Source organism: Bombina bombina, chromosome 1 (assembly GCF_027579735.1).
Source record: "Bombina bombina isolate aBomBom1 chromosome 1, aBomBom1.pri, whole genome shotgun sequence".
Taxonomy (NCBI): domain Eukaryota; kingdom Metazoa; phylum Chordata; class Amphibia; order Anura; family Bombinatoridae; genus Bombina; species Bombina bombina.
Window position 1 is genome coordinate 738512432 of NC_069499.1, and position 26948 is coordinate 738539379.

The window sequence follows — 26948 nt, forward strand, 5'->3', positions numbered from 1 at the left end:
TGGCCATATTTTCTGCTAGAAGAGTTTCTGAATTATCTGCTCTCTCTTCCTTTTCTGATTTATCATCAGGATAAGACAGTTTTGCGGGCTTCATTTAAATTCTTACCTAAGGTTGTGAATTCTAACAACATTAATAGAGAAATTGTTGTCCCTTCCTTGTGTCCTAATCCTAAGAATTCTTTAGAGAGATCTTTACATTCTTTGGATGTGGTGAGAGCTCTGAAATATTATGTTGAAGCTACTAAAGATTTCAGGAAGACTTCTAGTCTATTTGTTATCTTTTCTGGTCCTAGGAAAGGTCAGAAGGCTTCTGCCGTTTCCTTGGCATCGTGGTTAAAGCTTTTGATTCTTCAAGCTTATTTGGAGTCGGGTCAAGCCCCGCCTCAGAGAATTACAGCTCATTCTACTAGTTCAGTTTCCACATGTGGGCTTTTAGGAATGAAGCTTCAGTTGATCATCTTGGTCTTCTTTGCATACATTTACTAAATTCTACTGTTTTGATGTATTTTTTTCTTCGGAAGCAGTTTTTGGTAGAAAAGTTCTTCAGGCAGCTGTTTCAGTTTGATTCTTCTGCTTATGTTTTAAGTTTTTTCCTTTCATTTATGAGAATAAACTTATATTTTGGGTTGTGGATTAATTTTCTTCAGCAAAAAATGGCTGTTTTTTATTTTATCCCTCCCTCTCTAGTGACTCTTTGTGGAGTTCCACATCTTGGGTATTGCTATCCCATACATCACTAGCTCATGGACTCTTGCCAATTACATGAAAGAAAACATAATTTATGTAAGAACTTAACTGATAAATTCATTTCTTTCATATTGGCAAGAGTCCATGAGGCCCACCCTTTCTATGGTGGTTATGATTTTTTTCTGTTAAGCACAATTATTTCCAAATTCCTTTGTTGATGCTTTTTACTCCTTTCTTTATCACCCCACTACTTGGCTATTCGTTAAACTGAGTTGTGGGTGTGGTGAAGGGTGTATTTATAGGCATTTTGAGGTTCGGGGAACTTTGCCCCTCCTGGTAGGATTGTATATCCCATACATCACTAGCTCATGGACTCTTGCCAATATGAAAGAAATGAATTTATCAGGTAAGTTCTTACATAAATTATGTTTTTTAGGCATTTTAAAGGTTTGGGAAACTTTGCCCCCTCCTGGTAGGAATATATATCCCATACGTCACTAGCTCATGGGCTCTTGCCACTATGAAATAAATGAATTTATCAGGTAAGTTCTTACATAAATTATATTATATATATATATATATATATATATATGTTTGTGTATACATATGTTTATATATATATATATATATATATATATGTATATGTGTGTGTGTGTATATATATATATATATATATGTATATGTGTGTATGTATATGTGTGTATATATATGTGTATATGTGTGTATATATATGTGTGTGTATATATATATATATATGTGTGTATATATATATATATATATATATATATATATGTTCATGTATGTATGTGTATATATATATATATGTGTATATAAATTTGAAATCAGATTTCGGGTGCTTAGTTGCACTCTGCTTCTGTACATTCTTGTTGTGTAACATTGACAAAGGCACAATGTAGTGCCGAAACGTTTGTTTTTTAAACTGAAGAAATAAATTTGTATTTTTACTGCAAAGACCAGTGAGCTGCCTGCTTCTTGGAGAAACTAGCTATTGTACTAGCAGTGCACCGTGGCATTACTTATGGTATGATTGTGCAATCCTATCCATGATATTGTATATATATGTATATTATATATGTATGTGTGTATATTTATATGTATATGTGTGTGTATGTATGTATATTATATATATATATATATATATATATATATATATATATATATATATATATACTGTATATATTTATATATATATATATATATATATATATATATATGTATGTATATATATATATATATATATATATATATATATATATATATATATAAAAATATGTTTATGTATATATATATATATACAGGGAGTGCAGAATTATTAGGCAAGTTGTATTTTTGAGGATTAATTTTATTATTGAACAACAACCATGTTCTCAATGAACCCAAAAAACTCATTAATATCAAAGCTGAATAGTTTTGGAAGTAGTTTTATTTATATATAAATTTTTATTGAGGAAAATAAAATATACATACAGATAAAATTGTATGAGGTACATGCAAGGCCTCAAGTATTAATCATATACATCGTATTTAACAGACAAGGCTTAGAGTGTTAATATCATCTTTGGCATATTGATGTGTACCTAAACATAAAAGAAAAATCCTTCCTCATTTTATACCCTTATCTATTATGTGGGTCACTCTTGGACCTTTTATTTCTTTTTGCAGATTAACAATATTCAGGGGATAACATATCAAAACACAAAAAACAAACAGGTGTGTCCCAAAACAAGATTGCAATAGATTGTTGTTATCTATAACGATATAGGACACATCAACCAGAACTAGTCTCACATGAAGGCTTTATTGCGGTGCACTTCATTAAGAAGATCTAGTGGTTTATCTAACCAAATCAAAATAAATTGAATTTAGGGGGAGTTAGATCTTTTCAAGTATATTTCAATGCCCTTAGGGGAAAATCTAATATTATACTACCTGTATAACATTATGCTAATTTGGTGCTCCTGGGCAGTGGCGCTAAATCAATAAGAGTACATCAACAGATTCTATAAAAAATAGGTGTGCATATATCCTTTTCATAAGCATTGGAAGGCATCTAAATTACATAATGATTAATAAACGTTGCCTAATGCTTTTTCATTTTGTTTTTCTTTTTTTTTTTGTTTTGTCTCCCCTACAGCTTCGGCCGCTAGCCCCAGAGGAGAGGCTCATGTTAATTTATTACCGCATACTCAGATTACACCCATAATAGCAAAAACATCATCTGCTGTACCTTTCCATCTTTCTTTTCCCCTTTAGTGAATACATACAGGTAGCCTCATCATATAATAACTTTTCCCCCTTGTCATTTAAACCTGAAGTGAGATAAACGTAGCTAAATATGAAAGTGTGAACAAGTTAAAGATCTAGCAAATTACTAATAAACTGCAACTTGCTAAAAAACCAATATAGAACACAGACAAAATTCAAAGAGATTAAACATGCTGTCTTAGCGCTTTTGAATATGTCATTATAAGGTGTAAGACATAAAACAGGACTTTGTGACAGTAAACTTATGCCTGTAACAGCCAATCTGTAGCTTTTTGGCTCGTGTATAGAGTTGGATTTATTCAGCCACCGGGTGTTAATAAAATTTGAAGCCTGTGGGGATCGTAATGCAGTGGTTTAAGATCTAAAATAAAGTCTGAAGGACCGCCAAAAGAAGGAGGCTTTAATGTCCCTAAGTGTACGGCCCCCCAAGGCCCCCACCCAAGGCCCCGGGGCAGCCGCTCTGACCTTGGCCTTTGTTGTACAGGCGATCTTGCTGTCCCGTTAGGATCCCAGGGTTTCAGAGGCTTGAAAAAAGTTTGCTGTGTGTTATAAGGATAAGTAGCGCTGGTAGCCAAGCTTTTCAACTTAGTCCCATGTGGATTCATATCAGGCATATGGTAAAGAGCGGTGATACCCTGTGTCGGTAAGTCCATCTTTGATGGGTGATATGTCGCATGGAGATATGACCGGTTGCTATTCTCTGCTAGCGGGTAGGTGTCATTCTGAGAGTTGACTGCTGTACGGCTGGGCGGCTGGGCGGCTTGTGCAGATCCCCATTCAATAGCTTATTACGTGACATGTCCTCTTTAGGCCCTAAGAGAAGGCCTTTACTTGAGATCTTGGGTATTGAGGCTATTGGAGCACTCGACGGTGTAAGCGGTATTTTACCCATTAGAAGTTGTAGTTGCAGCTCCGAAGGTGCCTTGTCAATTAATGGTTGAAATATAGCCTCCAGCTGGAGGAGGATTGGATCTTGCATGATGCAGAGATTTTCAGCCCACGTGTCGATAGGTAAAGTCGCCATTATCCTCTGTCTGCGTTCTCTATGATATTCTGCGGTTTATTCCTACGATAAAGCTTGTAGGTGATTAACTTTGCTACCGTTATTTTCAGGAATATTGAGTTCTGGTTAGAAACCCTGGCAAGCCAGGGGGGGACGCTGCCTGTACGGTCACCGCTGTTACAGGCCTCAATTGTCCTTTTCCTGCCCTAGGGTCATTAATACAGCTGGAGTGAATAAAGTTGTGCCTTGGGACACAAAATCAATTGTTGTAGCTTTGGGAGCTGTGGCTGTGGAGAAATAACCAGCGGATTATAATCTCCTCTCCTGGAGCTCTGGAAAGATGCGACTTCACAGTGAAACCAATATAACATCTCAACATTCACAAATATACATTCCTGACATTCAAAAACAAAACAAAAACAAATCAGTGACCAATATAGCCACCTTTCTTTGCAAGGACACTCAAAAGCCTGCCATCCATGGATTCTGTCAGTGTTTTGATCTGTTCACCATCAACATTGCGTGCAGCAACAACCACAGCCTCCCAGACACTGTTCAGAGAGGTGTACTGTTTTCCCTCCTTGTAAATCTCACATTTGATGATGGACCACAGGTTCTCAATGGGGTTCAGATCAGGTGAACAAGGAGGCCATGTCATTAGATTTTCTTCTTTTTTACCCTTTCTTGCCAGCCACGCTGTGGAGTACTTGGACGCGTGTGATGGAGCATTGTCCTGCATGAAAATCATGTTTTTCTTGAAGGATGCAGACTTCTTCCTGTACCACTGCTTGAAGAAGGTGTCTTCCAGAAACTGGCAGTAGGACTGGGAGTTGAGCTTGACTCCATCCTCAACCCGAAAAGGCCCCACAAGCTCATCTTTGATGATACCAGCCCAAACCAGTACTCCACCTCCACCTTGCTGGCGTCTGAGTCGGACTGGAGCTCTCTGCCCTTTACCAATCCAGCCACGGGCCCATCCATCTGGCCCATCAAGACTCACTCTCATTTCATCAGTCCATAAAACCTTAGAAAAATCAGTCTTGAGATATTTCTTGGCCCAGTCTTGACGTTTCAGCTTGTGTGTCTTGTTCAGTGGTGGTCATCTTTCAACCTTTCTTACCTTGGCCATGTCTCTGAGTATTGCACACCTTGTGCTTTTGGGCACTCCAGTGATGTTGCAGCTCTGAAATATGGCCAAACTGGTGGCAAGTGGCATTTTGGCAGCTGCACGCTTGACTTTTCTCAGTTCATGGGCAGTTATTTTGCGCCTTGGTTTTTCCACACGCTTCTTGCGACCCTGTTGACTATTTTGAATGAAACGCTTGATTGTTCGATGATCACGCTTCAGAAGCTTTGCAATTTTAAGAGTGCTGCATCCCTCTGCAAGATATCTCACTATTTTTGACTTTTCTGAGCCTGTCAAGTCCTTCTTTTGACCCATTTTGCCAAAGGAAAGGAAGTTGCCTAATAATTATGCACACCTGATATAGGGTGTTGATGTCATTAGACCACACCCCTACTCATTACAGAGATGCACATCACCTAATATGCTTAATTGGTAGTAGGCTTTCGAGCCTATACAGCTTGGAGTAAGACAACATGCATAAAGAGGATGATGTGGTCAAAATACTCATTTGCCTAATAATTCTGCACTCCCTGTATATATATGTGTGTGTGTATGTATGTATGTATGTGTGTGTGTGTGTGTGTGTATATATAGATATATGTATATGTTCTGCAATCCATGAACTACAACCTTACTGGTTATTCTTTTTCGCCCGGGTGTCTCCTCAGATAATTTTCATACATATCCATACAATATAGAGGGCCCTCAAAGGTCTTGATAATTTTTATGATTTTATTCATGCAACAATCACATAATTCAAGTCGGTGTTTCGGCTCCACACATGAGCCTTTTAAAAAAAGGTTCATGTGTGGAGCCGAAACGTTGACTTGAATTATGTGATTGTTGCATGAATACAATCATAAAAATTATCAAGACCTGTGAGTGCCCTCTATATCGCATGGATGTGTGTGTGTGTGTGTGTGTGTGTGTATATATATGTATATACAGTATATATATATATATATATATATACAAATATATATATGTGTGTGTGTATGTATATATATATATATATATATATATATGTGTGTGTGTGTGTGTGTGTTCATGTTTATGTATGTGTATATATATATATATATATATATATATATATATATGTGTGTGTGTATATATATATATATAAATATATTTTACCAAACCACCATCAGATATATACATAGAAAAATGTATTTAAGAATAAATAGAACATATTCTTCTATGTGAAGAACATTGGAATGTGAAATATTAATATTTCATGTCAGGTTAGCGCACTTGGGAAAATGCGATTGGGTTTCTGCACTTCTAAGGGTGTTAGGTTTTGGTGGACAAGTTATGGAGCAGCAGTTTTCCGGAAACAAGGAGACATAAGGAGCTTGATAAATATACCCCATAGTCTTTAGTCTTGATTACAACAATAATTGCACTGCAAAAAAGAGCACTTCTTGCTTGGTTGAAGCTACCAGTCAAGGGTCTTCAGTTCCTGGCCCATTTAATCTAAAAAAAATAAGGAAAGAGGTGCCCCTCAACCTCCTAGCCTTTCACATCCCTGTGTGCCTTTCAATAGACTTCATAAAAAAAACTCTGGTAACCTTAACCACATTCCTCTTACATCTAAAACCACCTCCCCCTTCACTTGTGCACTCTGGAACTCTCGCTCTGTTTGCAACAAGCTTACTTCTATCCATGATCTCTTTATCTCCCACTCTCTTAACCTTCTGGCTCTTACAGAAACCTGGATCTCTGCTTCAGACACAGCATCCACTGCTGCACTGTCACATGGGGGTCTCCATTTCAGCCACACTCCTAGGTCTGGCATTAGACAAGGAGGTGGTGTTGGTATTTTACGTTCCTCTTGTTGCACCTTTCAACAAATACAGCCCTTCTCTTCACTCACATTTTCTTCATGTGAAGCACACATGATTCGGTTATTCTCTCCCCTCTCTATACGTTTTGCAGTCATATACCGCCCCCCTGGCTCCCCAACTCAATTCTTAGATCACTTTGCTGCCTGGCTTCCTTATTTCCTTTCCTCAGACACCCCTTCCCTCATTCTTGGCGACTTTAACATCCCTCTTGACAATCCCACTGCCTCTTCTGCAAAGCAACTTCTTCAACTCACTTCCTCTTCCGGCCTGTCACAATGGACTGACTCTCCCACTCACAAAGATGGTCATTCCCTTGACCTGATTTTAACCTATCGATGCACTATCTCAAATTTAACAAACTCCCCTTTTCCTCTCTCTGACCACCATCTCCTAACTTGCAACATCACTTCCCTACCTACAACTCCCCCTCCCTCTACTCCTTACACCAAACTTCACAGAAGCACTAAGTCACTAGATATGCAACAGCTCGCTAGCTCTCTCAAACCTCTCCTCTCATCCATCACCTCCTTTTCCTGCCCTGACCAATCTATCTGCCACTATAACTCCACCCTTACATCGGTCATTGACAATCTGGCCCCTCCAACCATAGCTCTGAAACCACACTCTCATCATCAGCCCTGGCATACTCCTCTGACACAATACCTACGCAGATGTTCCCGTACTGCTGAGCGACACTGGAGGAAATCTCGGAGTTCAGCTGACTTTCTTCACTACAAGTTCATCCTGAACTCCTACTACTCTGCCCTCAATCTCTATAAGCAACAATACTTCTCTAATCTCATCTCTACTCTTTCCTCTAACCCAAAACGTCTGTACTCCACGTTCAATACTCTTCTCCGCCTACCCCCACCTCCTAATACAACCTCTATCTCAGCTCAAGATTTTGCCAGCCACTTCAAAAACAAAATTGACTCTATCAGAAGTGAAATCAGCTCTCAACATACTACCAATCTCCCACCCCCTCAAAAGCTCACAATCATCCAAAACCCAAATATCAAAAAATGCAGCTCTTTTGCCCCTGTTAACGAGGATGAAGTTTCTGCCCTTATACTGTCCTCCCACCTCACTACCTGTCCCCTCGACCCCATCCCCTCACAGCTACTCCCCTCCCTCTCTTCTATCCTCACCCCCATACTCACACACATTTTCAACCTCTCCCTCAGCACTGGTATATTTCCCTCATCTCTAAAACATCTTGGATGTCCTCTCACTACCTTAAGCTAAATCTCTCCAAAACTGAACTCCTTATTTTTCCCCTTTCTTCCAATGTCTCCACCCCCAAAATTTCTATAACTGTTGATAATTCCATCATTACTCCTACACCGCATGCCCGATGTCTTGGGGTCACACTTGACTCTGATCTTTCCTTCACTCCTCACATTCAGTCCTTGGCTAAAGCCTGCCGCTTCCACCTTAAAAACATCACTAAAATTAGACATTTCCTTACACAAGATACAACTAAGAGAGACAGAAGAAAAGGGGGAGGGAAAGAATGGAGGGACAGAAGGGAGCAAGGGAGGGAGTTGAGAGAAAGAAGGGAGGGAGTGAAAGAAAGAATGGAGGGAGTGAGTGAGTTGAGGTAGGATGGGAGGGAGAAAGGGAAAGAAGAATACACTTTGAAACAATCACTGCCCTTCACATGCAACAACATACTGTAATTACCATACAGTAATTACCATCATTCAAGTAATGAAACTTTTTAAGTGTCCTTCACTATTTACTCTGTGGGTTCCTGAATGCAGAGAAAGCTAGCTATTAGTAGCTAACACACATTAGCGCTGAGAGTTTATGATTAGACATCACAAGCTGATCTAAGCAGTGCACATGCGCATCCAGTCTGTTAGTTACTAAGACCTGCAATAAGCATTGCGCTTGCAGACCCACCACAGCTGACATGGGGAGGCAGCATATTGGCACAAGGTCTTCTCTTCACCTTGTAAGCATATCCCCAGGCAAGTTTCTCACCAAGAATGCTTCCACTGCAAAAATGCTGGTGACTCTAAATGAAGCAACAGTTTAAAGACGCACTGCCTGTGAAGAGCGACCTTAATCAGTGCACGTGCCTTGTCTTCTCTGTAAAAGCCTGCACTTTATCGCTCACTGTACTGTGTGCTGGCTTTTAGAAAGAGGATAGGGCAGATGTGCTGCCCCTTCCAAATCTGCTGCCCTAGGCACCGGCCTTGTTGGCCTAGGCCATAATACGCCCCTGCTCTGCCAGACTCATCTTCCTTACTCGTCGATCTTCATCTGCTGCGCCTCTCTGCCAATACCTTCACTGGCTTCCTCTTGCCTCTAGGATTAAACACAAAATCCTCACTCTGACATACAAAGCTCTCAACTGCACTTTTCCCCCCTACATTTCAGAACTTGTCTCCAGATATTCTCCCTCCCGTCCCCTTCAATCAGCTCAGGATCTCCTCCTCTCCTCTTCTCTTGTTACTACCTCACATTCCCGTCTACAGGACTTCTCCAGACTTCCCCCCATCTTGTGGAACTCCCTGCCTCGCTCCACAAGACTCTCCCCTAGTTTTAACAGCTTCAAGCGCTCCCTAAAAACTCTACTATTCAGGGATGCTTACAACCAACACTAACCTTTCCTAACTCCATTGCTTTCCCCTTAAACCCCTTAGAATGTAAGCCTATGAGCCCAGTTGTTTGCAGATCGCCTTCATAAGAGCCGACTACAACAGTGAAACTCTCGGCAGGGCCCTCTACCCACTCGATCCCTGCAAAAGCTATCCTGTATATTGACTATGTTTACAGCACTGCGGAATCTGTTGGCGCTCTACAAATACCTGATAATGATAATAATAAAGGATGGGTAACTGGTTCAATCAAGATTAAATATCTCAGAAGACTAAAATAAAATGGTGGTAATGATAGGTTACTACATTAGGATTAGATGAAACCTTGGGGGTTAAATTGGAGAGTATTCTGTGGTATTTTATGTGGGGTTGAACTTGCAGTGGGAATGACCCTATCCCAATATGATTGGCTTATAAGATTCACATGAAAATATATCACTCAGGTGCTTATAACTTTTTAAAGAATCATTCTTTAAAAACCCATATAGCAAAAAAAATGCTTCTAATGGATATTAATGGATGCTGTTCATTTCTTATTCATCTTTGTCTCTTTTTTTTTATTTAAGACTGTTTAAATTGATATTGAAACTAACATCAAATACATATTGCATACCTACTCATTCATTACTCATTGACTGACAGGAAAACCTCATATCTTATAAAAACAAAAAGTAATTTTTATTCACAATAGAAAAAATCCATTGTACACTAAAAATACAAGGGTAACACAAACAAAGGTTTCTTGTCTCAAAGTAATTTATAGTCGCAATATTACATTCTGTATTACATTAGTATGTCATTTTAAGACTAGTGACCCTGCACCTCTATGTGTTTAACCCCGGCAAAAGAATTAACCAAATAGTAAAAGTAACACTCTGGATTCATAGAGCACTGCGGGTCCTGACTGGAAACTGCCCAATCAACAGCACTAGTCTCACAACCCAGCTATGTAACTAGTGCTGCTGGTTGGATCATGGCAGTTTCCGTTTAGGACCAGCAGTGCTTTGCAGATCCTGAGCACTATTTCTACTATGTGACTTCTACTATGTGTTTAACCACTTTGCAGTGGTTAAACACATATAGGTGCAAGGTCATTAGTCTTAATATGTCACACTCTAATGAATTGGAGCATGTAATGAATTAGGGTGTGTCATTTTTTGACTATAATGACCCTTTAAATACTAAAATCACTTTTTAGTAAATAGTAAATCTAGATGTAAATTCTTGCTTTTGTGTTAACATTTTGCTTTGTCCTACACTCCCTAAAAGCAAAATGTGTAATTTAGGCTTTCCAAATGCTGCAAATTGTCTAAACGAGTTATTAGATTTGCAGAATTTCCAGTTTAGAGATTTACTTTTTGGCCTCATAAGGAACGCAAAACAAGCACATTTTTCACAAGTGTTTTTTAATTGTCCTTTTCTAGACTGTAATGCCATTCCTATACTTTCATTTTTTTCAAGCCTGACCAGGTCTCACTATTTTAGCTATGTCTTTTATAAGAATAGACACATTCTATAATTCACTGTTTTATTTGCACCACTGCCAACTTCTGTTGTTATGGTGTTCATCAAAGAGCAGCGCTGTAAAAGTGTATACATTCATACTGTTCATACTTCCTCTGAACTTGTCAACAACTTTAGAGTTTATCTCTCATCTTCTGAACTTTCTTTTTTTTTTTAAAGTTCTCCTTTGTAAAATGAACAGGAAATATTAGACCTCCAGCTGGTGCTGTACAAGAACATTTCTATACAAGGAAGTGAATTACCTTGTCTGCTCTCCCTTCAACTGGCCAGGATCCACTGGGAAAAACTTCACCATAAATTTAAAAATGGTCTCCTTAGGATCTTAAAAACAAAATATTTCTGTGAGTTTATGTTCAAGAAGGACAGTAAAAGGTAATTACAATTCTTCATCTTAGTCACTCAATTAGTGTAAATACATCTTCTAATATTTGCATGAAGTTTATTGACAAAGGTTATATATATATATATATATAGAGAGAGAAAATAACTCATTGTGTAAACCATTTACAAATCTAAACAAGTCAGAAGACTTGCTTTAATCCCAGAAACTCTCTGACTACACTGTTTCCAATGCAGCAAAGGAATCTGGGTAAGATATGCAAATGAGGTTCACAATGACTCACTTTTTTACTTTTAGCCTGCTTTTTCAGACAGACTTCCCTTTACGCCATAGCACTGCTGCATTACACAGCTTTTATGCTTAGCTAGGGTTAGTACAGTGATTCAGACCAATCCCAGGACAGCTGTTTCGTGGTTATTGCCACTCATCAGCTGGGAGTAGGTTGAATCACTGCTTGGAAAAGTTCATTTCTGGGGGAAATTCAACAATAATTAAAATTATGGGGAGGCGAAAAGTGAGTTTAAAATCCTCCACTAAATGCAAAATATAGAGAAAATAACTCATTGTGTAAACCATTTACAAATCTAAACAAGTCAGAAGACTTGCTTTAATCCCAGAAACTCTCTGACTACACTGTTTCCAATGCAGCAAAGGAATCTGGGTAAGATATGCAAATGAGGTTCACAATGACTCACTTTTTTACTTTTAGCCTGCTTTTTCAGACAGACTTCCCTTTACGCCATAGCACTGCTGCATTACACAGCTTTTATGCTTAGCTAGGGTTAGTACAGTGATTCAGACCAATCCCAGGACAGCTGTTTCGTGGTTATTGCCACTCATCAGCTGGGAGTAGGTTGAATCACTGCTTGGAAAAGTTCATTTCTGGGGGAAATTCAACAATAATTAAAATTATGGGGAGGCGAAAAGTGAGTTTAAAATCCTCCACTAAATGCAAAATATAGAGAAAATAACTCATTGTGTAAACCATTTACAAATCTAAACAAGTCAGAAGACTTGCTTTAATCCCAGAAACTCTCTGACTACACTGTTTCCAATGCAGCAAAGGAATCTGGGTAAGATATGCAAATGAGGTTCACAATGACTCACTTTTTTACTTTTAGCCTGCTTTTTCAGACAGACTTCCCTTTACGCCATAGCACTGCTGCATTACACAGCTTTTATGCTTAGCTAGGGTTAGTACTGTGATTCAGACCAATCCCAGGACAGCTGTTTCGTGGTTATTGCCACTCATCAGCTGGGAGTAGGTTGAATCACTGCTTGGAAAAGTTCATTTCTGGGGGAAATTCAACAATAATTAAAATTATGGGGAGGCGAAAAGTGAGTTTAAAATCCTCCACTAAATGCAAAATATAGAGAAAATAACTCATTGTGTAAACCATTTACAAATCTAAACAAGTCAGAAGACTTGCTTTAATCCCAGAAACTCTCTGACTACACTGTTTCCAATGCAGCAAAGGAATCTGGGTAAGATATGCAAATGAGGTTCACAATGACTCACTTTTTTACTTTTAGCCTGCTTTTTCAGACAGACTTCCCTTTACGCCATAGCACTGCTGCATTACACAGCTTTTATGCTTAGCTAGGGTTAGTACAGTGATTCAGACCAATCCCAGGACAGCTGTTTCGTGGTTATTGCCACTCATCAGCTGGGAGTAGGTTGAATCACTGCTTGGAAAAGTTCATTTCTGGGGGAAATTCAACAATAATTAAAATTATGGGGAGGCGAAAAGTGAGTTTAAAATCCTCCACTAAATGCAAAATATAGAGAAAATAACTCATTGTGTAAACCATTTACAAATCTAAACAAGTCAGAAGACTTGCTTTAATCCCAGAAACTCTCTGACTACACTGTTTCCAATGCAGCAAAGGAATCTGGGTAAGATATGCAAATGAGGTTCACAATGACTCACTTTTTTACTTTTAGCCTGCTTTTTCAGACAGACTTCCCTTTACGCCATAGCACTGCTGCATTACACAGCTTTTATGCTTAGCTAGGGTTAGTACAGTGATTCAGACCAATCCCAGGACAGCTGTTTCGTGGTTATTGCCACTCATCAGCTGGGAGTAGGTTGAATCACTGCTTGGAAAAGTTCATTTCTGGGGGAAATTCAACAATAATTAAAATTATGGGGAGGCGAAAAGTGAGTTTAAAATCCTCCACTAAATGCAAAATATAGAGAAAATAACTCATTGTGTAAACCATTTACAAATCTAAACAAGTCAGAAGACTTGCTTTAATCCCAGAAACTCTCTGACTACACTGTTTCCAATGCAGCAAAGGAATCTGGGTAAGATATGCAAATGAGGTTCACAATGACTCACTTTTTTACTTTTAGCCTGCTTTTTCAGACAGACTTCCCTTTACGCCATAGCACTGCTGCATTACACAGCTTTTATGCTTAGCTAGGGTTAGTACTGTGATTCAGACCAATCCCAGGACAGCTGTTTCGTGGTTATTGCCACTCATCAGCTGGGAGTAGGTTGAATCACTGCTTGGAAAAGTTCATTTCTGGGGGAAATTCAACAATAATTAAAATTATGGGGAGGCGAAAAGTGAGTTTAAAATCCTCCACTAAATGCAAAATATAGAGAAAATAACTCATTGTGTAAACCATTTACAAATCTAAACAAGTCAGAAGACTTGCTTTAATCCCAGAAACTCTCTGACTACACTGTTTCCAATGCAGCAAAGGAATCTGGGTAAGATATGCAAATGAGGTTCACAATGACTCACTTTTTTACTTTTAGCCTGCTTTTTCAGACAGACTTCCCTTTACGCCATAGCACTGCTGCATTACACAGCTTTTATGCTTAGCTAGGGTTAGTACAGTGATTCAGACCAATCCCAGGACAGCTGTTTCGTGGTTATTGCCACTCATCAGCTGGGAGTAGGTTGAATCACTGCTTGGAAAAGTTCATTTCTGGGGGAAATTCAACAATAATTAAAATTATGGGGAGGCGAAAAGTGAGTTTAAAATCCTCCACTAAATGCAAAATATAGAGAAAATAACTCATTGTGTAAACCATTTACAAATCTAAACAAGTCAGAAGACTTGCTTTAATCCCAGAAACTCTCTGACTACACTGTTTCCAATGCAGCAAAGGAATCTGGGTAAGATATGCAAATGAGGTTCACAATGACTCACTTTTTTACTTTTAGCCTGCTTTTTCAGACAGACTTCCCTTTACGCCATAGCACTGCTGCATTACACAGCTTTTATGCTTAGCTAGGGTTAGTACAGTGATTCAGACCAATCCCAGGACAGCTGTTTCGTGGTTATTGCCACTCATCAGCTGGGAGTAGGTTGAATCACTGCTTGGAAAAGTTCATTTGTAAATGGTTTACACAATGAGTTATTTTCTCTATATTTTGCATTTAGTGGAGGATTTTAAACTCACTTTTCGCCTCCCCATAATTTTAATTATTGTTGAATTTCCCCCAGAAATGAACTTTTCCAAGCAGTGATTCAACCTACTCCCAGCTGATGAGTGGCAATAACCACGAAACAGCTGTCCTGGGATTGGTCTGAATCACTGTACTAACCCTAGCTAAGCATAAAAGCTGTGTAATGCAGCAGTGCTATGGCGTAAAGGGAAGTCTGTCTGAAAAAGCAGGCTAAAAGTAAAAAAGTGAGTCATTGTGAACCTCATTTGCATATCTTACCCAGATTCCTTTGCTGCATTGGAAACAGTGTAGTCAGAGAGTTTCTGGGATTAAAGCAAGTCTTCTGACTTGTTTAGATTTGTAAATGGTTTACACAATGAGTTATTTTCTCTATATTTTGCATTTAGTGGAGGATTTTAAACTCACTTTTCGCCTCCCCATAATTTTAATTATTGTTGAATTTCCCCCAGAAATGAACTTTTCCAAGCAGTGATTCAACCTACTCCCAGCTGATGAGTGGCAATAACCACGAAACAGCTGTCCTGGGATTGGTCTGAATCACTGTACTATCCCTAGCTAAGCATAAAAGCTGTGTAATGCAGCAGTGCTATGGCGTAAAGGGAAGTCTGTCTGAAAAAGCAGGCTAAAAGTAAAAAAGTGAGTCATTGTGAACCTCATTTGCATATCTTACCCAGATTCCTTTGCTGCATTGGAAACAGTGTAGTCAGAGAGTTTCTGGGATTAAAGCAAGTCTTCTGACTTGTTTAGATTTGTAAATGGTTTACACAATGAGTTATTTTCTCTATATTTTGCATTTAGTGGAGGATTTTAAACTCACTTTTCGCCTCCCCATAATTTTAATTATTGTTGAATTTCCCCCAGAAATGAACTTTTCCAAGCAGTGATTCAACCTACTCCCAGCTGATGAGTGGCAATAACCACGAAACAGCTGTCCTGGGATTGGTCTGAATCACTGTACTAACCCTAGCTAAGCATAAAAGCTGTGTAATGCAGCAGTGCTATGGCGTAAAGGGAAGTCTGTCTGAAAAAGCAGGCTAAAAGTAAAAAAGTGAGTCATTGTGAACCTCATTTGCATATCTTACCCAGATTCCTTTGCTGCATTGGAAACAGTGTAGTCAGAGAGTTTCTGGGATTAAAGCAAGTCTTCTGACTTGTTTAGATTTGTAAATGGTTTACACAATGAGTTATTTTCTCTATATTTTGCATTTAGTGGAGGATTTTAAACTCACTTTTCGCCTCCCCATAATTTTAATTATTGTTGAATTTCCCCCAGAAATGAACTTTTCCAAGCAGTGATTCAACCTACTCCCAGCTGATGAGTGGCAATAACCACGAAACAGCTGTCCTGGGATTGGTCTGAATCACTGTACTAACCCTAGCTAAGCATAAAAGCTGTGTAATGCAGCAGTGCTATGGCGTAAAGGGAAGTCTGTCTGAAAAAGCAGGCTAAAAGTAAAAAAGTGAGTCATTGTGAACCTCATTTGCATATCTTACCCAGATTCCTTTGCTGCATTGGAAACAGTGTAGTCAGAGAGTTTCTGGGATTAAAGCAAGTCTTCTGACTTGTTTAGATTTGTAAATGGTTTACACAATGAGTTATTTTCTCTATATTTTGCATTTAGTGGAGGATTTTAAACTCACTTTTCGCCTCTCCATAATTTTAATTATTGTTATATATATATATATATATATATATATATATATATATATACATACAGGTAGCCCTCAGTTTACGCCGGGGTTAGGTTCCAGAAGGAATGGTTGTAAATCGAAACCGTTGTAAATTGAAACCCAGTTTATAATGTAAGTCAATGTGAAGTGAAGGAGATAGGTTCCAGGCCCCTCTCAAAATTGTCATAAGTAACATCTAATTATTTTTAAAGCTTTGAAATTTAGACTTTAAATGCTAAACAGCATTATAACCCTAATAAAATAATCACACAACACAGAATATATAATTAAACTAAGTTAAATGAACAAAAACATTTGCTAAACAATATTATAAACCTAATAAAATAGTCACACAACACAGACTTCACTTGCATTTTTCTGCAAACAGTTCTTTCTATGCATTCCAATATGGACTGATTTATAGACATGAAGATCTTTTTCCTTTGAAATCTGCTCGATAGCTCAGGTCTGGTTAAACTGATTAATTTCAGCTTGCTTGGCTTTGCTGCAACACAAGCGGACAGCTCCACCTACTGGCTATTTTAATAAATGCACTGCTTCTCAATGCTTTTCAATAGCAGTCACATGACTGGAAAAAAAGGTTGTTATTCTGAAACGGTGTAAATTGAACCGTTGTAAAACGAGGGCCACCTGTATATATATATATATATATATCTATATACTTGTATTAGTTTTGATGTAAATAAAGAGACAAATGTCAAACAGCACTGCAAACTACCGAAATGATTTAAACACACACACACATATATTTTTCTTTCATGTAATTGGCAAGAGTCCATGAGCTAGTGACGTATGGGATATAAATTCCTACCAGGAGGGACAAAGTTTCCCAAACCTCAAAATGCCTATAAATACACCCCTCACCACACCCACAACTCAGTTTTCAAAACTTTGCCTCCTATGGAGGTGATGAAGTAAGTTTGTGCTTGATTTTTATGATTTCTTCTATGATAAGCGCTTCTAAGCATTCTGAAGCCCAATTCCTCTCAGAGTAAAGTGTTTATCAGAGGGATGTGAAGAGAGTATCGCCTATTGATTTTTATGGTTTTTCTCACCGGAAATCTTTTTCAAGGGTTCTCTGTTATCTGCCCTGGGGATTCATCTCCTACCTCCCTTTTCAGATCGACGATATACTCTTATACCATTACTGGAGAAAAGAGAGGAAGAAAAACTATGGCACTACATGTGTTGTTTCCTAAGAGATATATAAATAACCTGTCAGATACTAACATATATCTGACTATATAAAGGTATAATATAGGACTGGTGCTGTACATGAAAGATAAACTTGAGAAACAGGGACCAGTGAAACACTGGTAGAGTATGTACCTGAATAGCACTCGACAACACTATGTAAAGGTAAACGAAATGAGGACAGTGGAAGAAAATTTTATATAATTCTTCTCCGGATGAAGGGGTTAAAACTAATTTGAACATAAAAACACAGAGTAGGACTATCTTGTGCAACATAATCACAGAGTTGCTGTATCACCAGTTGTTGCAATGTATCACGTTTAATATTATGGAGTTAGAAAACAGCCAGTAAGTTTGTCTCATATATGGAGTTTCAAACTATGCAAATTATCTTCCCAAAATAGGGGGGGGGGGTGCCACTGTATTATACTGAAATAAAGTGGTGCGGAAGTCACTTATTGGTCATATAATGTATAGGAAATCACGTATATTAATACATAACCAGATCCAAGAAATGACCAGACTTGGAACTGCGCTTATGAAAGTAATATTCATATAACTGCATAGAATCCTACGAGTAAGGTGGGATACTTAAAGGGACACTGAACCCAAATTTTTTCTTTTGTTATTCAGAAAGAGCATGCAATTATAAGCAACTTTCTAATTTACTTCTATTATCAATTTTTCTTCGTTCTCTTGCTATCATTATTTGAAAAAGAAGGCATCTAAGTTTTTTTTTGGTTTCAGTACTCTGGACAGCACTTTTTTATAGGTGGATGAATTTATCCACCAATCAGCAAGGACAACCCAGGTTGTTCACCAAAAATGGGCCGGCATCTAAACTTACATTCTTGCATTTCAAATAAAGATACCAAGAGAATGAAGAAAATTTGATAATAGGAGTAACTTAGAAAGTTGCTTAAAATGTCATGCTCAATCTGAATCACGAAAGAAAAATTTTGGGTACAGTGTCCCTTTAATTGCAAGAAAAATGCATACCAAGCCTAAATGGTAAGTGGTATTAGAGATTTCAACATAGTAGCAAAAATGCACAACTGGTGCAGGAAGAGGAATTACTAGTTGTCTTTATTTGATTAAATAACCTGTCTTCCTGTGATAATAACAGTTATCTAGATATATGGTATTAGTAGTAATGATCAGGAGTGCAATAGCCTCAGTGTTATGCATAGGCAGCCTCAATGGGCATATCAAAGCAGCTAAATGTTTATATTGATATTGAATATATTGCTACTGTATCTGTGAGCAGGCTCACCATAAAGTATTACTACTATTGGGCTAGTGGTGCAAAATATTACTACAGTTGGACTTGCAGGACTAGCGTATCAATTTCCCATGCTATGATGGTTATTACTGTCGCATAACTATATGGTTGTATATAACTAGCAAAATATTAATAAGGTCAGTATAATAATGAACTCCAAATTGTGGTTAACAATACCAGTTGAGTAGACAAAACTGAACAGGCTAACATTCTCTAATATACGGCAACACCGATTGTCTGCCAACCATATATTACACTAAGTAGGTCCGTTCAGCTAAGCACAGCTACAAATAACTAGAGATTCACCAATACTTTAAAGTAAAAAAATTACCACAACCAGAATGAGATATTAATAATACAGCGACACCATTTGTCTGCCAATTAACAGATTAAATTATAGCAACACATAATTTTAACTTAGTGCACAGGATATGCTACAACTGCAAGTTAAAAAAAGAGAATGAGAGAGACTGCTACGTCCCTCAGTTGGATTCTATTATTTCGACTATTTCTGGGGGGAAGGGAGATTTTTTGTTCCAAGATAAAAAATCTAGGGGTAAATCTAAAGCTTCTAATCGATTTCGTTCCTTTCGTCAGAATAGAGAACAGAAAACCACTCCTTCCCCTAAGAACTCTGGCTCCAGTTGGAAGCTATCTTCGAGTTGGAATAGAAACCAAAGCCAGCCCCCAAGACTGCATGAAGGTGCAGCCCTCAATCCAGTTCTACTGGTGGGGGGCAGATTGAAATTATTTCAAGACGTTTGGGCAGATTCCGTTAAGAATCATTGGATTCAGAATATTGTCTCTCAGGGGTATCGAATAGGTGACAGAATAAGACCTCCTGTGATATTTTTTTCTCTCTCATGTTCCAACAAATCCTGTGAAAGCTCAGGCCTTTCTGAAGTGTGTTTCAGATCTGGAGCTTTCAGGGGTAATTGTTCCAGTTCCACTTCTGGAACAGGGTCTGGGTTTTTATTCAAATCTATTCATTGTGCGAAGAAGGAAAATTCATTCAGACCCGTTCTGGATCTGAAGTTTTTGAATCACTTTGTAAGGGTGCCAACTTTCAAGATGGTGACTATAAGGACTATTCTGCCTTTTTTTCAGCAAGGTCATTACATGTCCACAATAGACTTACAGGATGCATATCTTCACATTTCGATTCATGGAAAAAAGTATCCCTAATAACCTTTAGGGGAGGTGGGAAAGAGGGTATATCAACCTAAACCTTCTAGTACAGTCCTAAGTGTAACAGGAGGTAGTACCTAATGCCTGAATTAAGTAATTATCATAAAGTGTAAAGAAAAAGAAGCATTGTTTGGGTACACTTACAGGTCATATTACCATGAAAAATTAGGTGGTGAAGTACGGTATGTGTGAGAGGAGTTCAATAATTCATTCATAAAACATAACATTTATTAATCATATAAAGATAAAAACTGTGGACCATGCCACTATTAAAAGCAAATATAGAAAGAGTGTGTGATTGTGTTTTTTAAAAACAAATTTCATATAAAGGGCACTGCTATTTCTCCTAAGTCAGGCAAAAAGCCTGGAGGTCAATATTTATAAGATATTTTGGATCGTAGATGGTAAAATATTTAGTATATAATCTGGACACAATTGGGTAGGTTATGTATGCTATATAAAGAAATTGGTTATTTGTAAATTATATTGTTTCTCAGCGGCAGTACTATAGAACAAGTAGAGGCAGAGTAAATCTGCTCATAATTACCATTTATTATTATTGCCACATATCTCCCTCGTCAGGGAGTATAACACACATAACAATATAACTGTCTAATAACTGGATGGAACGATATTACCCAATGTTAGTGCCTATTTAAAATGGTATTCAATTATTGTGGCAAGTATAGAAAGAGGAGGAGGTGGAACGTTACTTCTCCACTATGTCCTCACAACCAGATATTCAAATACCGTGGCAAGTATAGAAAATTAGAGGAAGAGGTGGAACGTTGCTCCTCCGCTATATCCTCCCAACCAGATATTAAATGCCAATGGGTCCCTTATACGTGCTATAGTTGCCCGTAACTAGTGTACACTAATTAGCGATTTTATATTGTTAAGTAAATATTTGCCAATGAGGCCAACGTTAGCTAAATAACCACCCAAACACTATTTAATTTTAACCATAAGATAAAAAGACCCCCGTAGGGGATAGAGCTTAATGCTCGCAACTAGTATCAGTGATCTAAAGTTAAAGTACTTTCGTGTTAAAGTTATAAGCACTATATGCCAATGAAGGCCAACATTAACCACTACGATCTTTTAAGTAGTCAACAACTTTAAACACATTTAGCAGCTTTTCTCCTTGCTGCTAAATTTGTTTAAAGTTGTTGACGTGATCCCCTTTGCTCATTTTCATATGAAACCTCTGCAGCTTTGCATGCTGAATCAATGGTGCAGGGATTATACTCAGATATCACAATTGATATTCTTAAATCCCAACACTCAACTCTCACTGACTTGGTGGTTAGACCATTATCAGATTATTCAAGGGGCCTCTTTTGTTCATCCTTCCTGGACTGTGATTTCAACAGATGCAAGTCTCACAGGTTGGGGAGCTGTGTGAGGGTCTCTGACAGCACAAGGGGTTTGGAATCCTAAAGAGGCAAGGTTACCAATCAATATTTTAGAACTCTGTGCTATTTTCAGGGCTCTTCAGGTTTGGCCACTATTAAAGAGAGAATCATTCATTCATTTTCAGACAGGCAATATCACAACTGTGGCATATGTCAATCATCAGGGTGGGACACGCAGTCCTTTAGTGATGAAAGAAATCTAATTTCTGCGATACATATCCCAGGTGTAGACAATTGGGAAGCGGATTATCTCAGCTGTCAGACTTTACATCCAGGGGAGTGGTCTCTTCATCCAGATGTATTTTGTCAGATTGTACAGATGTGGGGTCTTCCCAAAATAGATCTGATGGCTTCCCATCTAAACAAGAAGCTTCCCAGGTACCTTTCCAGGTCCAGGGATCCTCAGGCAGAGATGGTGGATGCGTTAGCAGTTCCTTGGCTTTACCAACCTGCTTATATTTTTCCGTCTCTGGTTATTCTTCCAAGGGTGATCTCCAAGATCATAATGGAACAATCGCATGTGTTTCTGATAGCACCAGCATGGCCTCACAGATTTTGGTTTGCGGATCTTGTCCGGATGTCAAGTTTCCAACCTTGGCCACTTCCTTTAAGACCAGACCTTCTGTCTCAAGGGCCGTTTTTCCATCAGGATCTCAAATTGCTAAATTTGAAGGTATGGAAATTGAACGCTTAGTGCTTAGTCATAGAGGTTTCTCTGACTCAGTGATTAATACTTTGCTACAGGCTCGTAAGTCTGTTTCAAGGAAGATTTATTATCGGGTTTGGAAAACCTATATTTCATGGTGTTCTTCTCATAAATTCTCTTGGCATTCTTTTAGAATTCCTAGAATTTTACAGTTTCTTCAGGATGGTTTGGATAAAGGTTTGTCTGCAAGTACTTTGAATCTCTGCTCTTTCTGTTTTATCTCATAGAAAGATTGCTAATCTTCCTGACATTCACTGTTTTGTTCAGGCTTTGGTTCGTATCAAGCCTGTTATTAAATCAATGTCTCCTCCTTGGAGTCTTAATTTGGTTTTAAAGGCTTTGCAGGCTCCTCTTTTTGAGCCTATACATTCTTTGGATATTAAACTACTTTCTTTGAAAGTGTTGTTCCTTCAGCTAGAAGAGTTTCTGAATTGTCTGCTCTCTCTTGTTAGTCTCCTTTTCTGATTTTCCATCAGGATAAAGCTGTTTTACAGACTTCGTTTGAATTTCTTCCTAAGCTTGTGAATTCTAGCAACATTAGTAGAGACATTTTTGTTCCTTCTTTGTGTCCTAATCCTAAGAATACTCTTGAAAGATCTTTACATTCTTTGGATGTTGTAAGAGCTTTGAAATACTATGTCGAAGCTACTAAGGATTTCAGAAAGACTTCTAGTCTATTTGTTGTTTTTTCTGGTCCTAGGAAAGGTCAGAAAGCCTCTGCCATTTCTTTAGCATCTTGGTTAAAGCTTTTAATTCACAAGACTTATTTGGAGGCAGGACAGTATCCGCCTCAGAGAATTACAGCTCATTCTACTAGATCAGTCTCCACTTCTTAGGCTTTTAAGAATGAAGCTTCGGTTGATCAGATTTGCAAAGCAGCAACTTAATCTTCTTTGAATACATTTACTAAATGTTACCATTTTTATGTATTTGCTTCTCCTGAAGCAGTCTTTGATAGAAAAGTTCTTCAGGCAGCTGTCTCAGTTTGATTCTTCTGCTTATGATTTAAGTTTTTTACTTGAAATTTATAAGGCAGACTATTTTTTTTGTATGGATTTAATTTTTCAGCGGAAATAGCTGTTTTTATTTTATTCCTCCCTCTCTAGTGACTCTTCTGTGGACTTCCACATCTTGGGTATTTCTATCCCCATACGTCACTAGCTCATGGACTCTTGCCAATTACATGAAAGAAAACATAATTTGTGTAGGAACTTACCTGATAAATTCATTTCTTTCATATTGGCAAGAGTCCATGAGGCCAACCCTTTTTATGGTGGTTTTGATTTTTTGTATAAAAGCACAATTATTTTTCAGTTCCTCTTTTTGTATGCCCTTTTACTCCTTTTTTGCTATCACCTCACTACTTGGCTATTCGTTAAACTGAGTTGTGGGTGTGGTGGGAGGTGTATTTATAGGCATTTTGAGGTTTGGGAAACTTTGCCCCTCCTGGTAGGAATGCATATCCCATACGTCACTAGCTCATGGACTCTTGCCAATATGAAAGAAATTAATTAATCAGGTAAGTTCCTACATAAATTATTTTTTGCTAAATCTTTGAGTTTAAAGGGACAGTTTACTCAATAATGTTCTCCCCTTTAATTTGTTCCCAATGGTCCACTTTACCTGCTGGAGTGTATTAAATTGTTTACAAGTATTTCCATTACCCTTATATTGGCATTTGACATTCTTTATTTAGGCCTAGATTTGGAGTTCGGCGGTAAAAGGGCTGTTAACGCTCCGCGGGCTTTTTTCTGGCCGCACCATAAATTTAACTCTGGTATCGAGAGTTTAATCAAATGCTGCGTTAGGCTCCAAAAAAGGAGCGTAGAGCATTTTTACCGCAAATGCAACTCTCGATACCAGAGTTGCTTACGGACGCGGCCGGCCTCAAAAACGTGCTCGTGCACGATTCCCCCATAGGAAACAATGGGGCTGTTTGAGCTGAAAAAAAACCTAACACCTGCAAAAAAGCAGCGTTCAGCTCCTAACGCAGCCCCATTGTTTCCTATGGGGAAACACTTCCTACGTCTGCACCTAACACTCTAACATGTACCCCGAGTCTAAACACCCCTAACCTTACACTTATTAACCCCTAATCTGCCGCCCCCGCTATCGCTGACCCCTGCATATTTTTTTTAACCCCTAATCTGCCGCTCCGTAAACCGCCGCAACCTACGTTATCCCTATGTACCCCTAATCTGCTGCCCTAACATCGCCGACCCCTATATTATATTTATTAACCCCTAATCTGCCCCCCTCAACGTCGCCGACACCTGCCTACACTTATTAACCCCTAATCTGCCGAGCGGACCTGAGCGCTACTATAATAAAGTTATTAACCCCTAATCCGCCTCACTAACCCTATCATAAATAGTATTAACCCCTAATCTGCCCTCCCTAACATCGCCGACACCTACCTTTAATTATTAACCCCTAATCTTCCGATCGGAGCTCACTGCTACTATAATAAATGTATTAACCCCTAAAGCTAAGTCTAACCCTAACACTAACACCCCCCTAAGTTAAATATAATTTTTATCTAACGAAATAAATTAACTCTTATTAAATAAATGATTCCTATTTAAAGCTAAATACTTACCTGTAAAATAAACCCTAATATAGCTACAATATAAATTATAATTATATTATAGCTATTTAGGATTAATATTTATTTTACAGGCAACTTTGTAATTATTTTAACCAGGTACAATAGCTATTAAATAGTTAAGAACTATTTAATAGTTACCTAGTTAAAATAATAACAAATTTACCTGTAAAATAAATCCTAACCTAAGATATAATTAAACCTAACACTACCCTATCAATAAAATAATTAAATAAACTACCTACAATTACCTACAATTAACCTAACACTACACTATCAATAAATTAATTAAACACAATTCCTACAAATAAATACAATTAAATAAACTAGCTAAAGTACAAAAAATAAAAAAGAACTAAGTTACAGAAAATAAAAAAATATTTACAAACATAAGAAAAATATTACAACAATTTTAAACTAATTACACCTACTCTAAGCCCCCTAATAAAATAACAAAGCCCCCCAAAATAAAAAATTCCCTACCCTATTCTAAATTTAAAAAGTTACAAGCTCTTTTACCTTACCAGCCCTGAACAGGGCCCTTTGCGGGGCATGCCCCAAGAATTTCAGCTCTTTTGCCTGTAAAAAAAAACATACCATACCCCCCCCCCAACATTACAACCCACCACCCACATACCCCTAATCTAACCCAAACCCCCCTTAAATAAACCTAACACTAATCCCCTGAAGATCTTCCTACCTTGTCTTCACCATCCAGGTATCACCGATCCGTCCTGGCTCCAAGATCTTCATCCAACCCAAGCGGGGGTTGGCGATCCATAATCCGGTGCTGAAGAGGTCCAGAAGAGGCTCCAAAGTCTTCCTCCTATCCGGCAAGAAGAGGACATCCGGACCGGCAAACATCTTCTCCAAGCGGCATCTTCGATCTTCTTCCATCCGGAGCGAAGCGGCAGGATCCTGAAGACCTCCAGCGCGGAACATCCATCCGGACCGACGACTGAACGACGAATGACTGTTCCTTTAAGGGACGTCATCCAAGATGGCGTCCCTCGAATTCCGATTGGCTGATAGGATTCTATCAGCCAATCGGAATTAAGGTAGGAATTTTCTGATTGGCTGATGGATTCAGCCAATCAGAATCAAGTTCAATCCGATTGGCCGATCCAATCAGCCAATCAGATTGAGCTCGCATTCTATTGGCTGTTCCGATCACTGGTTGAAAAACACTGGTGTAGTGTTAGGTTAATTGTAGGTAATTGTAGGTAGTTTATTTAATTATTTTATTGATAGGGTAGTGTTAGGTTTAATTATATCTTAGGTTAGGATTTATTTTACAGGTAATGTTGTAATTATTTTAACTAGGTAACTATTAAATAGTTCTTAACTATTTAATAGCTATTGTACCTGGTTAAAATAATTACAAAGTTGCCTGTAAAATAAATATTAATCCTAAAATAGCTATAATATAATTATAATTTATATTGTAGCTATATTAGGGTTTATTTTACAGGTAAGTATTTAGCTTTAAATAGGAATCATTTATTTAATAAGAGTTAATTTATTTCGTTAGATAAAAATTATATTTAACTTAGGGGGGTGTTAGTGTTAGGGTTAGACTTAGCTTTAGGGGTTAATCCATTTATTAGAATAGCGGTGAGGTCCGCTCGGCAGATTAGGGGTTAATAATTGAAGGTAGCTGTCGGCGATGTTAGGGAGGGCAGATTAGGGGTTAATACTATTTATGATAGGGTTAGTGAGGCGGGTTAGGGGTTAATAACTTTATTATAGTAGCGCTCAGGTCCGCTCGGCAGATTAGGGGTTAATAAGTGTAGGCAGGTGTCGGCGACGTTGTGGGGGGCAGATTAGGGGTTAATAAATATAATATAGGGGTCGGCGGTGTTAGGGGTAGCAGATTAGGGGTACATAGGGATAACGTAGGTGGCGGCGCTTTGCGGTCGGAAGATTAGGGGTTAATTATTTTAAGTAGCTGGCGGCGATGTTGTGGGGGGCAGGTTAGGGGTTAATAAATATAATACAGGGGTCGGCGGGGTTAGGGGCAGCA

At 38.2% G+C, this 26948-nt stretch overlaps 1 protein-coding gene across 1 annotated transcript in view; it reads right to left on the reverse strand.

The window, feature by feature from the left end:
- FRMD7 (FERM domain containing 7) overlaps positions 1-26948 on the reverse strand; it is a 299794-nt gene that overhangs the window by 196020 nt on the left and 76826 nt on the right. The window contains exon 5 of the mRNA XM_053714655.1: positions 11319-11397. Within this exon, the coding sequence (XP_053570630.1) occupies positions 11319-11397 (79 nt within the window). The remainder of the gene's footprint in view (positions 1-11318; positions 11398-26948) is intronic.